The sequence below is a fragment of the Galeopterus variegatus genome, unplaced genomic scaffold (genome assembly GCF_000696425.1).
Source record: "Galeopterus variegatus unplaced genomic scaffold, G_variegatus-3.0.2 Scaffold900, whole genome shotgun sequence".
Taxonomy (NCBI): domain Eukaryota; kingdom Metazoa; phylum Chordata; class Mammalia; order Dermoptera; family Cynocephalidae; genus Galeopterus; species Galeopterus variegatus.
The window spans coordinates 143,278-160,911 of record NW_007727011.1 but is presented as its reverse complement, the minus strand read 5'-3'; the positions used below and the strand labels follow the sequence as shown (position 1 = coordinate 160,911).

The following is a 17,634-nucleotide window of genomic DNA, read 5'->3' as shown; positions in this document are numbered from 1 at the left end:
GTAATATTCCATTGTGTATATATACCAATAACTGGTCATCTTTATTTGTAATGGCCCTCAGTATTTCTCTAGCCATTGAACAAGATCATTTGGCCAATGTGAATCAAGACACAAATTCTCTGCAGTTAGGCATCAAAATAAAGTAAATAGAATTTTTACAGGCATATTTTAAATATAGTGAGTAGTATGGCTTAATACTTCAGAGCATGAGCTCTGACGTGTGACTTCTAAAATTGAAGCCTTGGCTTTACATTTAGTTGCTGTGTGACACTGGCCAAGTTACTTACCTTTTCTATATTCATATTTTATAACCTGTAAAATGGGCACAAAAATAGCATCAAGGTTTTCTGGTTGTTGTGAGAATTAAATCAGTTAATGTCTAAAAAGCACCTAAAAGTGCCTGCCACATAGTAATCACTTACTTAATAAATATATTATTTAGAAAATTATTTTTAACATAAGTTAAAGCACAAATAAGCACCTTAGTGTCCAAATAGGAGTCTAAAACTTCCATTTCTGTGTATGAGTTGCATTCTGCCAAACTGAAGTATACATTATAGAATAATTGTCATCTTATTAATTTTATTACCTTTTCCAACAAGCTCAGACTCCATTTGACATGTGCAGATCTGGGCCTTTTTAAAATCCGCATTCATTTGTTGGCAGGGTTTCACACTACCGACAGGTTTGATAATTCATGGCATATTTAATTGGCAGGATTTTAGTTAGCATGAACTAGAAACAGCCTGTTTGCAGAGTCGGTTTATTTTTGTTGAAGGAAGCTGGGTGTCTGACAATTATGTTTACCAGTGAATTTATTTCTTTGTATACTCCTTACAGTTTTTAGGAGTGAGAAAGCAGTCCTCGTGTCCTCTTGGTTTTTTAAATTCCCACACGAGAACCAAAATTTTGTCTACAATGCCAGACTTGTTTGTTAAACATAAAAGAACATAAATCCTCCATGGGTCCCCAGGGGTATGTTAGAGAAAGGGAGTGATCATTACAAACCACTTAGTGCTGTTTGCTCTGTATCATGTTGCCCTGAGAAAGTGATGTTTGATTGGCTCATAAAATAGGCTTAGTAAATCCTTTAAATACTGATGTGGGCAATTATGCACATTGGAAATTAATACCTGAGGGTGTATTATAAGGATTACCATGTCTCCAGAACAGTCACCTAGGCATGCATACATTTCTGAATTTAGGGATGGTTATATTTTGTGATTTCAATTTTCTGTGTCAGTATTGCTTGGTTTTTTTCATCTACCTTTCAGGTGCCTGTGGCTACAGATATATCTTTCATCATTGTGTTCTCTCTTCATTTTCTACTTGATCTTTTGAGCTATGTTAAAATATATCAACCAATCAACTTCTGCTATGAGTTCCTTATTCTGCAAATGGCATCCTGTCAGAAAAAAGAAAAATTTCAAATGATAAGGGAAGAAGACTGGATTTAATGCATTATTCTTTTTCCAGCCTCACTCTGCACTCTCAAACAAGTTGAAAGAAAATACGGATCAAGTGGCAATGGTGGGGTTTTGGGGGGTTGCTTTTGGGGGGGCTGGTGTTTTGAAGATAAGCTATCAATAATGAGGCATGAGGATACTTCCAGTTAGATCATCAGTTGGTCTGATTTTACGTGACCTTGAATATGATTTCAGTAAAAAGAAATGTTATTTGTGTAATTATACCCCTGAGCAAGGAGATTTACTGTTTTGATTAAGAGAACAAACTAAGCTTTAGTAAATAATGATTTCATTAATACTTTTACATTTTATAGACATCTTAATAGTTGTTGAGGATAACCATAAAAATTAATGGTACAATAATTGGATGAATTTTAGAATTACATTTTTGTATGACATCAGTTCTGAAAAAATGAAATGTTTAATGTACCATGAAACAGTTAGTAGCACATGCTAAATTCTACTGCTTTATAGGCAAAGAATATGGTATTTTTTTATATGTTCATTTCATTTAACCTTAGTGGAATGCAAAGCTACATAGATTTTTAAAACACTATGAAAATGTATGCACCAGACTTGCATGAGCATGTAAGAATTAATTGCCAGCTGTCTAGCTGCAAATCCAGAAATTGTTATAAAGATTATGTTTATTTTTTAAATGGCATCAAAATCAGTAGAAAATCTTCATGAATAAGTATTAATGTACTCATCACCTTTCTCTTATTTGCAAGACTGTGATTTTGCATAAGGCCAAAGTTAAGACTTGCTTTTCTTTAATAAACTCCTAACATTTATGATCCAGATATTCTTGTGTGGGGTTAAAAACCATTTTTAAGTACTTTTAAAGAAGTAACAAATCAGATAAACACATAATGTTTTTTTTAACAGAAATAAAAAGAATATCATGTGTAGTAAAATAACTATCTAAGCTGTTAATTTAATGTTTCCCAAATATGATATTATTTTCTCTTAGGATTCTTTCCATATTAGAAAGATTGTAATAGTTATTTTGAAAATGGTCTCAAAAATCTTTTTGATTCAATGTGTTCCTCCCAACCATTTTGTTGAAAATGACATCATATGGCCACATCCAGTGGATACTTTTGGTTTTCGTCTTTGATCTTTCTTCAGCACTTGGCACTACTGACCACTTCTGCTCTGATGGAAATTCCCCCCTTGCCTTTTACATGAGCCTCTTTGCCATCACTCACGATGGTTTTTTCCCCAACTGCTCTTTTTCAGGATGCTTTTATTAAAGGATCTTTTCTTTTGACCCACGTTTGAAATGTTGCTTCCTGGCATTCCTCAGTTACATGATGATTCTATGTCTGTGTTACTCCTCTCACTGAAACCTCCAAGGGCTCTGCCTGGTAAACTGCAATGGTGGATTTCTTTTGACCCACGTTTGAAATGTTGCTTCCTGGCATTCCTCAGTTACATGATGATTCTAAGTCTGTGTTACTCCTCTCACTGAAACCTCCAAGGGCTCTGCCTGGTAAACCGCAAGGGTGGCAAACTCAGATGCCTACAGGGGCAAATCATGTAAATAAATAAATAAAGAGATCCGGGTATATACAGAAAGCATAGAAAGTAGATAAGAATTTTTTTAAAAACTAGAAAGAACATGGCTCATCTAAAGTTTTTGCCATTTTGCCTCAACCTCAGTTGCTACAAAGGGCACACATACATTCCTTCACTCACCAAATACTGATTTAGGGTTTACCATGTGCCTGGCATGATGTAAGTGCTAGAGATAAGACATTAAATTAAATAAAGGTACCTCCTCTCTTGGAGCTGACATCAGTTCTGGAGATCAACCTTCATGGGTCACACTAAAGCTAATGATATTCAGTATTACTAGATCTTGAAAATTAAAAAAAAAAAAGGCAGAAATCCAGGTTTTCTTTGAAATTCATTTTTTAAAATGTTGACTTAGAATTTTAAGAGACATAGGGCCTATTAAAACTGTGCCATCTGTTGCAACATTGATCTACAAAGTATTATTCTAACATCTTACTCTGAAATATCAAGGCCTTCTCACCTACCCCTATTTTTTCAGCTTTATCTCCATCTACTTCTTTGTTTCCTGTCCTCTATTCATGATTAACCATGCCTGGCCCCCCCTCCTCTCTTACATCTTACGTATTATACTTCTCACCAGAATTTTTATTTCCGTTCTTTTTTACCCATGGTCACTCAGTACTTACTGACAGCCCACATGTCAACTCCTTTGTAAACCGACCCTAATCTCATTGTATATAATTACACTTACTCTTCCAGTATTCCACAGTATTTCCTACACACTCTCATCAGAGCACTTATCTATGTGTTTTATGGACTCAGACCTCAAAGAAACTATAGTTTTATCTTTTTATCCTGAGAATGTAGCACAGCAGTTTGCAACAAGTCAGTGCTTCACAAATACCTGTTGAATGAGCAGTGGTGACCCACATCGGATAGGTTTACCTCCCAAGCAAAGAACAAACAGATACTCTATGAATAGAAGCTTTGTTTCACATGTAGACAATCGTGATATAAAAATTACCATGTGATAAAAATGATAATTATCAACTTTTGTACCAAGTAGATCTGAAATATCTACTTGGGTCTGTTCTAACCGGCTCCATCTACCCCTGCCCAACGCCCCCTTCCCCACCCTAGGCACACATACACCAAAATTCCTGGAATGGTTATATTGGCTGGCTTATGCATTTGTAGTTTATAACCCTGGACTTGTCATATGATACAGAATAAACATTATCTCCTCTTTGTAGTTTCTTATTTATTGCTTTCGAACTCCCAAGGATATGTTAAAAGGCAGGTGTTGGGGGAAGGGGGCTTTGGGAGGGATGCAGGATAGAGGTGGGTTTATTCATGGGTAACTCTGTGCCCACAATATTTTAGGCACTGCACATGTGCTGTCCCATTTTTTCTTTCTTAAAATATCCCTGCGAGTTCTGTGGGATTATCTTCAATTTATAGATGAGAAAACAAGGCCAAGACGACAGATAAAAGCTACATGCCATGAGAGTTCTGGATACTTCTTTAGGAGGAAGATTAACAATTATTTCATTATATACTTTATGTCCTTTTTTCTTGTTGAAAGCTTGTTGTTTTTTGTCTGCAAATTCAATACTACATAAAACATATATTTTTGCTTCTCTGGCAAAATCTACTGAATTTTAGACTTTTCTGTTTTTTTCATTGTTTTAATTACAGTGCAAATAGTATAACCCTTGTTCTTGTTGGTGACATGTTTTTCCAAAATATTGAATAACTGTTGGTAAAGCTCCAAACAAAATACAGAAACTTTTCTCAATTTATTTAATAGTTAATTTCTGGAAAATTCAGCTTAAGCTAAAGCAGTACAAAACATATATGTGTTTATACATGAGACAATGTTAGCTTCCAAACTCAGATGAATGATAGCAGAAATTCCACCTCCATGAAATGCTCTGTGAAATATTTGAAAGTCATGGGGACGTGGGGCAAATACTCATTTTGGGGATTTTCCAGTATTAACCATTCTTGGGCCTTACTTACTACATTTTGTAGTGCTCTTTTCACCCCCAATCATTGGGTCAACTTAAGATGTTTCTACAAATTACTGAAACATTCTCTCATGGGATTATACTGCGTTAAGTGAGTACCACTGATCTAAACCTTCCAAACCAAAGTTGGCAGTTGTTTAAAACAAATAATCATTTATTCCTTATGTTTAAGATGTGTGTAGTGCAGTGTAAAATAGAAACATGCAAGAACTGATTCCTTTCTTCAAGGATTTGACAGCCTAACTAAGAAGATAGGTCACTTACATGTATATGGTTAATATTAGAAATATGTGTTTGTCAAAAAGACAAAGATAACAGTGAGCTGAGAACACCCAAGAAGGTCTCACAGAGGCAGTGCATTCAAAGTGAGATGTGAAGGATGTGTATATAGTGAAGTGGCTCTAGAAAGCTTGCAATACCAGAGGAAAGGGACCCAAGGAGCCTGACTAGGATGAAAGAGTTACTGTTAGAAAGCAATGGGCAATAATAATAGAAATTAAGGTTGGACTAAGACTGTCATGTCCAGATAGAAATTACATTGAATAATTCATGAATCAAACGTTAGGTATGCTTGTTCTGTACAAAATATTTAAGTTTTAAGATGGCTGTTCAGTGATTGGAATTTGTTAATAGCAAATCTAGAAGGCTTAGATGATTCATATTTCTTCAACTGAGAAGCCATTTTTAGTTGTGTGTCTTCTTTGAGATGTTTAATTATATTTACCCAGGTAAATTTGGGATTAACACATTGCTGTGATCTATTGATTTATTGCATCCACAGCCATTGGATTTGAATTACCAAAACTAAATATTAGGACTTTATATCTCTTTTCTTTTTGTCTCATTACAGGTATGATTTTGTAGAAGTTGAGGAACCCAGTGATGGAACTATTTTAGGGCGCTGGTGTGGTTCTGGTGCTGTACCAGGAAAACAGATTTCTAAAGGAAATCAAATCAGGATAAGATTTGTATCTGATGAATATTTTCCTTCTGAACCAGGGTTCTGCATCCACTACAACATTGTCATGCCAGTAAGTAGCACTTTGAAGCCCACTTATTTAATTGGGTCAGCTATTTGTTTACTTTATTTTCTCTTTTAAACATGAGATTTAGAAAACGAAAAAGCAAGAACCTTTCTCTAGCTTGGATTTTTTTTCCCCATAAATGTCACTGTATTTTTCACAAATAATTTAAATGCTGTCACTGTAAATCATTTGCAATGTTAAATACCTTAACCAATGAAATGAAATAAAATATATATTTTTTAACTTATAAGCTTATAGCATACCCTTCACCCCCAACTCACTGACTGGTATTTCAGTGTTGATGGGAAATTACATAGGGATTTTCTTTTGAGAAAAATATGAAACTGTGCTATTAATTACCCTCTTATTTAGGGATCACCATCAAAATTTGGACTCTATAGTGTCTTTCTGAATTAATTTCTAGTTTCAGTCATATTAAATAATAAAATATGGGATTTTCTTTTGAGAAAAATATGAAACTGTGCTATTAATTACCCTCTTATTTAGGGATCAGCATCAAAATTTGGACTCTATAGTGTCTTTCTGAATTAATTTCTAGTTTCAGTCATATTAAATAATAAAATATAATTTTAGTTTTCTAGTATCTTTGGTGATCATTTCTTATATGATCTTTCGTGTTTTGCTGAAGTTACTCTTAGTTTAAATATGTAAGTTTTGAAGGATACACAATACTGTGGTATCCTTATTTTCAAATTCATGTATAGATTTCAAAATGAATACATCACAGAGTTAGAAAGCCAGCACTATTTGAGATTAATACCATTTTAACTAAATTTATGTGTATATCGCCTTAGATGTTCACACTCATGTTATCTTTTACTTCTTTTTGCCCTTTAAGGTGGCATCATTCCTTTCTGTACCTACCAAAATTTTTTTAGATGTATTATTTATAAATATGTTATATCCATAACATTTTTACTTTTATGTTTTCTTGGAGAAAAGCAAACTTATTAAATATTAATATTTTCAAATCAATATATTAGTAAAATATATAGTTAAAGTAGTTATCTCAAGTTTCCAACTTAATATTTATCCTGTTTGAATAATATTCATGGCCCTACAAAGGAATTTTTGAAATTCTAGCTGGAATTTAAGAAATCTGTCAATTTTTAAAAAATTATAATTGTACATTGAATTTTAATTGTAGTGTTCTTGTACTTCATGAATTTTTTCAAACATTTGTATCTTTGTTGTACTACAACAAAAATATTGAAAACATTTTTGCTATTTTTGACATTCTACTTATAATAGTAATTCAGAATTTTCTATACAAATATGATGATGTTGTCTAGTATACCTTTTAAAGATGATCAATAATATTACAATTTAAAAAGCTATAAAAAGTTGATTTCTTTAATGATTTTGACAAAAGATTTAGTAAATTAATAGGCACACTGGGAACACAATGGTATGGGCTGCATGCTTTACAATGTATACTATTGTTGGGGATAAAAACACAGCACACAAACAGCCAGCAATTCATGAGGCAAATTAGAAAATATGGAATCAATATTTAACTTCAAATACTATACCGATACTGTATCATTAAGTAGAAATTTCCCTTTTTTATTGTCTGCAACAAGATTGTGGGAAACTATTTAGGTGAGTGATTAAGTGAAGGAATTTTGAGTATTGGTTGAAAATACAGCTAAAATGAAACAATAAAACACAATCAGAAGTTTGAAAATGTTAATTATTAATTTAGTAGTAGTGGAATCATTTATTGTGTATTATTGAAGTTAAATGATATATCTCTAAAATATGTTATAAAAGTTTGTATTTTGAATCTTGCTCAGTTTTCCTATATAAATTATTTAAAATATTCATGTCTCTATTCCATTCTGAATTATTTTTTTGCCAGTACAGATTCTCTGCTATTTCCTTTGATAATTTTCAAAACTTTTCTTAATTTAATAATTTAAAATTTTTTTAAATTTAAATTTAATAAAATTAATACTTTTACCCAGAAATGAAAAATGTTAATAGTAGACAAAGATGTACATTTTTAAAAGCACTATTGTAGGCAATACTTTCATACTGTGATTATTTGCTTGATTAAGTCACTAAGAGTCTATTTAACATATATTCCCAGTGTCTCGCTTCACAGAACATGAGTTTAATTTTTTTGACCTAAGTTGGCCTTGGGAGCCACAGCTGCACTTTCATAAACTGATAGAGTTCACACTTTCAGTTTGGTTTTCAGTACACCTAAGTTTCTTAAATATTGAAATATGGAATAATTAAATTTTTGTATAAAACAATAGTAGGTCTTTATGAGAGCAAAGGTTTTATTCATTTCAAACCTCTGACAAATATAAACGTTAAACAAAGGAGATTATTTATATTTTAAATTAGCTACTATCTTTATATTATATTAATTTAAATGTATATAAATAGCAATATGCTATCCTGCTGCAGAATAAAACATGAAAGCTAAAATGTTTACATGCTACCACTAAGGGTTTTTCTTCTTGATTTTCTCTTTGATTTTATGACCATGTAGGTTATGTGATTGTGTAACCCAAGGAGTTATGTAGATTAAATAAAGTATCTAAAGACTGAAAAAACACAGATTAACCTAACTCAATTCTGAGTACATTATAGTCTCTCAGTAAATAATTAAATGCTGAGTTGATCATACAACTCAGTCACCCCAGCTTAACTAATAGAAGATTCACTGACACTTGTATATCTGTAAATGTATATCAGATTCATGAGCCTTGTGATGAGGTGAACAACCACAAAGATCTACTGAAAGTGCCACACATCCTCTTGGCCATAAAAGGCCCCTGCACCTGAGTGTGACCCAATACCAGAGATTTACTGTGATTGAGACCAGACACTGCATCTGAGAGACTTTAGGTCAAATGTGTGTCACTGGTCCCATCACTAAAATGTAATTCAGTACATTTTCAAAAGGTTATTGAAATAGTTTGATAAATTATAAATATGAACTTTACTGGGCTGTTGTCAACTCTTCTGGCTTCTATTAAGCCGTGCTTTTCATGGCCACTAAATTGACTGACCTTCACTGGGCTGTAGATAATGAAGATAGGTGAAGAAATGCATAGATCTTATAATTAATCTGACTGTGTTTAGGGAAACAGCAGGCCTTGGACTGGAAGAAACAGCATGAAGGTAGAGTCCTACATTGCCTAATTAATGTTAATTTTAGGGATTGCTTTCTGGAGACATTATTAATATATGAATTTTACAATTTTACAAGGTTTGGTTCTTTGTCTTTAAATTTACTTTGACAGTTTACCTGCCACTTCACCTGTCCTTTGCATTGGTTCCATATATCTCTCCTTACCTATAGCCACATTCATTCTACTTTTAATAACTGCCTGCAGAGGGACAAGATGTGATGAGTAAGAATTTGACAAGTGATCATGCTTTTAAGTCTTGAAGAATGTTTTGCATTATTATTGTGTATTCATAAATGACATCCCTCCCTCCACGTACCCCCCCCACTAGTTCCTAATCTTATCTGTGTATCAGATGAATAAAAGCCTAAAGGAAGAAAGTGCACCTCTTGGCACACAGACTTAAAATTCCTTGTCTTTTGGCAAGCAGACTTAAAAGTTCTTGTGGCATTTATGAAGGGGCAAATGCCCCTCCAAGCCCCCTGATCATTTCTGATACTATTTTTTTTTCGCTTTTGCCACTAATTAGGCAATGTAGGACTCTACCTTCATTAGCACATCCAGTTCCCCAGAGGCGATGATTTCACTGATTGCAAACCCACCATTGTAAAATAGGAGCTTAGGGGCCACTGGCCACAGTGGTTTCTTAACTTTGTCATAATAAAAATAATATTAACCACAAGTCCTTAGTAAACTATTGACTTACTACATTGAGGTTTATTATGAGTGCCTAACTAATGCCAGTCACATGGCAGCTGCTCATTGAGATTTCATAGAAATTCAGCCATTTCCTCTTAAAGTGGTCTGAAACCCATGCAAAGATGTACTTAACTTCTCATTTACTCTATGTTTCTTTTGTTGATGTCACACAATAGAGATGATTCATAAACTAGAAAACTGTAGAATCACGGTAATGACACCAGGTACTCTCTTGGTCCTTACATATTGGGCCGTATTACCAAGGGCATAGTCTCGCTCTACTGAAAGAGTTGCACTGGTTCCTCTTTTATTTGGGGGTGGGAGGGGCGGGGAATTAGTGGAACATCCATTGTAGCTAAAGAAATTACCGCATACTTAAGATTTTATAACCACTAATGTGTATAATCAGCCTTACCTGCTTTTTAAATAATCAACTCAATCAATATTTTGCAACTATTCATATACAGAGAAAAATTAAGTGTTTTTAATCACTCTTTTTCTCCATGGAGAAAGTTTGCTTTAAATTTTTTATATTTTACAAGTAGAGATAACTCTGCAGCCTTCTTTACAAGCATGAATGTATGTCTGATTCTGATCAATCTTTAATATTCCTTGTTCTGATACCATGTGTCCTAGAGGAAGAGTTTAATACATATTAGATAGAGTTTAGTTCATATTCTTAGAAGCAGTTTTTGCCACACAGTTTTCCATTAAAAATTATGTTTACCCTTGCAGGATGATCTACTCACTCATTTTTCCCCTCAATTAATGAATAATAGAGCATAGAGTTAACAACGGATGACATTATTTTGAAAAAGTGATGTTAATCTAACATTTAAAGATTTTATAAATGTTTTATAAATATATGCAGTGTCCTTTATACTGTTATGATTTGAGTATCATTTTCTTGACTCCCAGGTACCTTAGGATAAGACATAAATAAAATTAATCTCTCCATGTCAGACTAAATTTAGTTTTAAAAATAACTTTAGCATAAGACGTTTACCTGAAGTTATAGCTAGATATAGCTTTTTAAAAAATAGTGCTAGATTTACTACATAAATTTAAAATTTTAGCATTTTAATGCTGTTTCAGAGAATTATTTATGGAAATATTATTCCCTAGTCATGCCCCATTAATAAATAATGAAAAATACATCTATGTAAATTGATGCCAAATGATTTATTTGGGTTTTTTGATTGTACCTAAGGAGTTAATAATTTATTATCTTTGATTTTTGTTTTTCCTTCCCACTTAAAAAAAAAAAAAAAGGCCTGGTAGATTAGCAGTGAGAGATTGTTTGGGAAGAAATGAAGCAAAACTGAAGTAAAACAGTGCAAGCTTGTTTCTGCTTGGAGGCCACACACAGTGAGAGCCCAGAACACATTTCAGATTTTTTAGAAAGAAAAGAAAATTTCTTGTTTAATTTTGGAGTAATTTATAATAGATTATATATGTTTTACTCTGTGTAGTGTAGCATAAGCACCATAATTTAAAATGTTAAGAAACCTATAAAGGCTAAAAATATCATCTTTTCCTCCAGTATCAAAAGACTTTATTAAATGTTTTATTTCATTGTCTTAAATATAAAAAATACTGCATGGTCTTGTTAGAAAATTGCTGCAAAAAACTCTGCCTATTTCTTAAATAAAATGTACAAATCCAAATCCGAATCTTCTAGTGGTTTTGGTCTTAATATATAGAACTATTCTTCTTGGGCATAATGCTACTTATATGGTTTTTTTTTAATTTTTATGAGATCTGAGGATTTTCTTTCTCTTCCTCCAATCTGGTTAGCATTATGAAAATGATTCAATCATCACTGATTTTTCTTAAATGGTTTTGTTGAATATTATATTTTTAAATTGTATTAATCTAAGGTTTCCGATCAAAATTACCAAGATAATATATATTTACAACAATATACTTACTTTTTTTCCACTTAATAAAAGTATCTGTTTAGATTAAGAGGAATAGATAGCATAGCCACTATAGCAATTGACTTCATATATTTTTGCCCTTTTTTCTTTATTGCCTGAAATAAAAGTGGGGGAGGAAGTGATGAATGAACTGAAGAGTACTTTAAATGCCACAATCCAGTGGAACTCATCTCTTATTAAGTTGCTTTCCAATAGATCATCTATTATTTTTATAATTTTACTTTTTAAGAAACATGCATTTTAAAAATATGTATGAGTGACACTTGTTTGGATATTGAATTTTTTTATTCTCATTGTTGAATAACTATATTGAGAGATTAAATATTAATATAGAATAGTACGTTAACATTGTACCCAACTATGCATTTTCCTAAATAGTGATTTCATAAATGACTTGTCCAGAGTTAAGTCAATATACCAGCCAGTGTGCCCCATAGAAGGGTGTACGGTTTCTGTGGGGAGAGCTGGAAGGCCACTTGATGCCTGAGGTGCCATTAAGGAATGCATGACTGATTGCCAAAGTAGTTATTAATTATACAAGATATGGAGAACAAAGCGGCTCAGTGAATATTGAAGTGAGAGGGAGAGAAGATTTTTTTTCCATCCCTTCTGGCATATGCCAGTAGGTTATTTCACTGTTAATATCATATGAAGAAAAGACTTAACTGAAGGCCAAATTTGCTTTTATGTTCAGGTTAAGAAAAATTCCAACCAACTTTCAAACAAGGTTTCAAATTCATTGGTCACTTTCTTACTTAGAAAATAAGAAGCATACCTGGAATAAAAATACTTAGAGCAAGATCATAACACTAATCCTATAGAAAAAAAACATTAGTGGCAAGATGTACTCAAGATCTTTAAAGTGTTAAATCTTTGCAACAAATCACAGTGTATTTCCATTTTATTGTATTAGAGTGATTTTAGTAAGTGAACATTTTCTTGAAAATTTATTTCAAAATAAAGTTTTATTTACCTTAAGAGAGAATTAAGGAAACATTCATTCTTAAAATTTTTGTAGTATTCAGAGAATGGAAGAGATATTTCAAATGCTGTATATCTATACTGTATTCTGAAGAATTTGTTGAATGACTTGAATTTTATTAAAATATACAATGTACATGTATATTTATGCAAGGAGTCTTGAGATGACAGTATTTTATTGCATCAAAGAAATTATACAGTTGCGGCAGAGACTAAATTCTTACCTGGCTTAGAGCTATTTAATGTATTTTTCAACTCAACTTCTATCCCATGGTCACAATGCTCTCTTTTGTATGAAGATCATGGCATCTCTCTTCCATTTCTATCAATTTCTTTTGTTGCAGTTAATTCCTTCAGGTCTAAGAAAGTATTTCACAGATGCTATGATTTGTAGTTAGAAAAAGGCAAAGAGTACTACCTATCATAGGAACGGTAAAAGGTAGGCAGACCATTTTAAGTTGTTTTACAATGGAGTTGTAAAAATTAAAATTTAGGCCAATGAAAAGCTTGAGACTTAATTGAGTCATATTTTATATCTAAAGCCACAAAAATTTAAAAGCTTAGACTTCATATGGCAACCTAAAACTGATGAAGAGGATTGTTCTCTGCAAGTAACTTTGGTGCAAGTTAAAATTATAAATTCAATATTTTTTCTTCAATGACTCCATCCATTTTCACATTAATTCTTTCAACAAACACTTTTTGAGGGATATCTGATATTTTGTTGTGAATTTAAAGATGTACATGATATTGCCCTGGGTCTCGGGTAACTTATCTCGTTTTAGGGAAAAACATATACTCCTATATAAGTATAGTATATGGATAAATATCATATAAATGGCTTGAAAAAATTTTGAGAAGGAAGAGAGGTGATTGTCAAGAGCACAGGGATGTTATAAGCTGTAGATTAAAGAAAAAGATAAGCAATCAAACAAATAAAAATCCTGGGCTTTGAGGGATATCTGATATTTTGTTGTGAATTTAAAGATGTACATGATATTGCCCTGGGTCTCTGGTAACTTATCTCGTTTTAGGGAAAAACATATACTCCTATATAAGTATAGTATATGGATAAATATCATATAAATGGATTGAAAAAATTTTGAGAAGGAAGAGAGGTGATTGTCGAGAGCACAGGGATGTTATAAGCTGTAGATTAAAGAAAAAGATAAGCAATCAAACAAATAAAAATCCTGGGCGTTATCCAGTATAAATTTGATATCAGATATGTTATAAAAATCTCTCAAGAGCATATTAAAAATGCTTATTATCAGATGTCAGAGATTCGTATTCTCTTGGTCTGGGGTGGTGTCCAGTTATCTGCATTTTCATCAAACATGCTTGGAGATTCTGATACAAGAAGTTCTCTTCACTGAATTTTGCGGTGGAAATTGCTCTAAAATATACATTGAGCACAATGCAGTGAGTATTACTACAAGATTTGGGGAAAATATTTTTTATATTTAAACAAACATGAATAATTTATGGAACAGTTTGGAAATTCTGCATACATATGCAATAGCTAATGCAACCATGTGTTCTCTATTTTTCAGGATTGCAAAAAGAGTGGGACTTTTCCATAGAATTATGTGGATATGTTTCAGTTTTTAACACTTGCATTTATTGTACCAACTTTTCTGGGCAGTATATTGAAGACTATCAATTTTGTCAATTGTCAGTGTCTTGTCATCCATGGAACTATGATAGATTGTCCTCCGCCTTCTTTTCTGTTCAACACCAAACTTGTCTGGTAATTCCCAGATAGCATATTTCCAGCAGTGAAGTACAGTAGTAGAATAGATATTCACTCATTCTACAGTGTGATAGGACACTGTTAGTAAAACAAGACATTTCTAACAGTCAGGAAACATTCTTCATTTTCTTAAGGCCTTTTTATACACTTAATTTAAATTTTTGTCAAGTTAATCTTGCACATAGTTTTAAAGGCAAATGTTTCTCTTAGGCTTGTTACAAAAATAGCACTTCATACCACTTTCTCCTGCCTAAACTCTTTTCCTGTTCCTTGTAGGAGAGCACTTTCAGTTCTTTTAACTGCTCCAATTTACCTCCACGACTTCATATAACATGCTTTTGTTGCAGCTTCTTTGTTTTTTGGTTTTAAGAATTATCTATTGATTTCACACCCTGGAAGATGAGGCTGTCACTTTCTTTGACCCTCCTACATTTACTAGACACATAGATGCTTCCCATCACCCCGTCATCTATTATATCCTAATTATTTCAGATCCAAATTCATCGTGTACATTATGGTGGCCACATAATAAATTTTTTTACAGATAAAACATGAAGTATATACTATAACTACATTTCCTTTCCTGCCCTTTTTTGCTTTCCCTAGAGTTGTATTTTTTCTTCGTTTGCTTAGCTTTTATATTACCACTGATTCGTCCCCTAACTGTTCTTCAGATCGCGTAAGTCTTCAGATAGTGTAATGTGTCAGACACATTAGGTTTTCTAATAATTTCATCTTCTTGAAGTATCTTTTCTGGAACAATCTGTCCTCCTCCCCTTTGGACTGGTTGTTCTTTACATCTGCTGCACTTCTGTCACCCTTGAGATCGCCCTCCGCCATCATCCCTTTGCCATTTTCTTTCATTAGATCTTTGTTTGCTGGATCTTTTGTCTTCCTCTCTCTTAGTTTACTTCCTCGTTTGGGAAGGGAGTAAAACTTCCATGAATTTACTAAGGAAATGGAGCAATCAGAGATAAAAATTTTTGTGATTTTGCATAACTGAAAATGCCTGTATTAAACCCTCAAACTTAAATGAATATATGGCTAGGTCTAGAATTCAAGTTGGCCTCTTAAAAGCTGATTGCACATTCTGTATATGTGCATGGGCTTGCTCACTACGGTCTTTACTGTACTGTGAGTTGGCTGGATCAGTTGTTGACTCAAAACCCCGACTCCTCCAATCTGCTTTCTAGGACTGTAAATCCTGGTTGTCAATCTTTTGAACTGGGAGCCGAGTGGATTAGACTGACAGTCTCAGCATTAAATATAAAAATATCTACTCTACCTCCCTCATACCCCCATAGTCAGAATAATATCACCACTTCCAGCTCTCCTTGAGTTTCACAATCGGTAAATCTTCAATTTTATTTTGTGCAAGGAACACATTTCCTGCCAAGAGGGGAAATAAATTTGTGGTGTGTGGCAGTTTCACTAACAGATTTCCAACCAGTCCTCATGTTTTTGGCCCCACTGTTATTCCTACTTCCATAGGTCCTTGGGAATGCCACCAAATTCCACAGCTTTTTGGTTGTTCTTTCATGTACAGTAGCCTTCCCCCTTGTCTGTGGCTTCAGTTACCCACGGTCAATTGCAGTCTAAAAATATTAAGTGGACAAGGAGAAAAATAAACAATTCATAAGTTTTAAGTTGCACCATTGTGAGTAACATAGTGAACTCGCATGCTGTTCCGGGCCATCCCCCTGGGGAAGTGAATCATCCTTTGACCCCCTTCACCACGTTGTATGTGCTCCCCACCCTGCCATCACTTAGTAGTCCTCCTGGTTATCAGAATGACGGTCACGGTATTGCAGTGCTTGTTTTCAAGTAACTCTTATTTTACTTCATCATGTCCCCAAAGGGCAAACGTAGTGATGTGGGCAATTTGGATATGCCAAAGAGAAGCAGCAGTGCATCCTTTAACTGAAAAGCAAAAGTTCTTCCCTTAATAAGGAAAGAAAAAAAAAATGTATACTGAGGTTGCTGAGATCTACAGTAAGAAGGAATCTTGAAATTGTGAAGAAGGAAAAAAAAATGATGGTAGTTTTGCTGTGGCACCTCAGACTGCAGAAGTTATGGCCACAGTGTGTGATAAGTGCTTATTCAAGATGCAAAAGGCATTAAATTTGCGGGTGGAAGACATGAACAGAAACATGTTCTGATTGACAGTAATTCAGTATCCACAGTTTCAGGCATCCGCTGGGGTTCCTGGTCCATGTCCCCTGTGGGTAAGGGGGACTACTGTATCTCAGAATGCTTATTGTCTTTGCCACCTGCCAGACTTTGTTATTTCACCAATCCAATGAGCACACATCTACCTGCTTTTCAGTTTTCAAAAGTTTATTGCTGTTGGTTCCCTCCTGATTTTCTTTGGCCTTAAAAGATTATGCATTTTTAAAATGCCTTTAGAATCAATAATTTCAGAAGAGAACAGAGCCAAAATTACCATTGTTTTATTCTTTTTTTTTCTTATTCATGGAATTCATATATTGATGTCCTTGTGAAAGATAACTTTATATTTTATTCATGAAATATTCAGAAACTCTGTACAAGTGTATTGAGGACTCAGGTGCCATGTGCTATAATTGGCTCTCAAGGAACAACTTTTACAGTTCCATGCCGGATGAAATAAAACCCAGTAGAAGATGCTTTGCATGGTCATGTTAATATTATGTTTACTTCTTTAATGTTAGAAAGGCATAGACAGGGATTGATACGGATTAGCTGCTTAACATATCTTGCACTCTGTTTGAATATTGGTATTCTGTCTAGTGTTATCCACTGGGATACCAACCATGCCTCATTCATTATACATGGTAGGTGTAACCAAACAACTCATCGCGTGGTTGATACGTCTGAGAAAACGCTGTCATAATAGTCTACAAATGTTTGTCAGTTTGAGTGATGCTATTAATGTGTTTGAATGCTTTGAATATTAAAACTGGAGCTTTCTTAAATTTTACCTATCTCTAACTAAGATGACATACTTATATTTTTATTTAAGACGACTTTGAAATCACATTAATCTTATTTTATATATAACTGTCAATTCTTA

The 17,634-nt window shown here is 33.4% G+C and overlaps 1 protein-coding gene across 3 annotated transcripts in view; it reads left to right on the top strand.

Moving 5' to 3' along the window:
* Nucleotides 1-17,634, top strand: part of PDGFC (platelet derived growth factor C) — a 242,926-nt gene that overhangs the window by 175,554 nt on the left and 49,738 nt on the right. For all 3 annotated transcript variants that reach the window (XM_008573304.1, XM_008573306.1, XM_008573305.1), the window contains one exon: nucleotides 5,868-6,048. In XM_008573304.1, coding sequence (XP_008571526.1) covers nucleotides 5,868-6,048 — 181 coding nt within the window. The remainder of the gene's footprint in view (nucleotides 1-5,867; nucleotides 6,049-17,634) is intronic.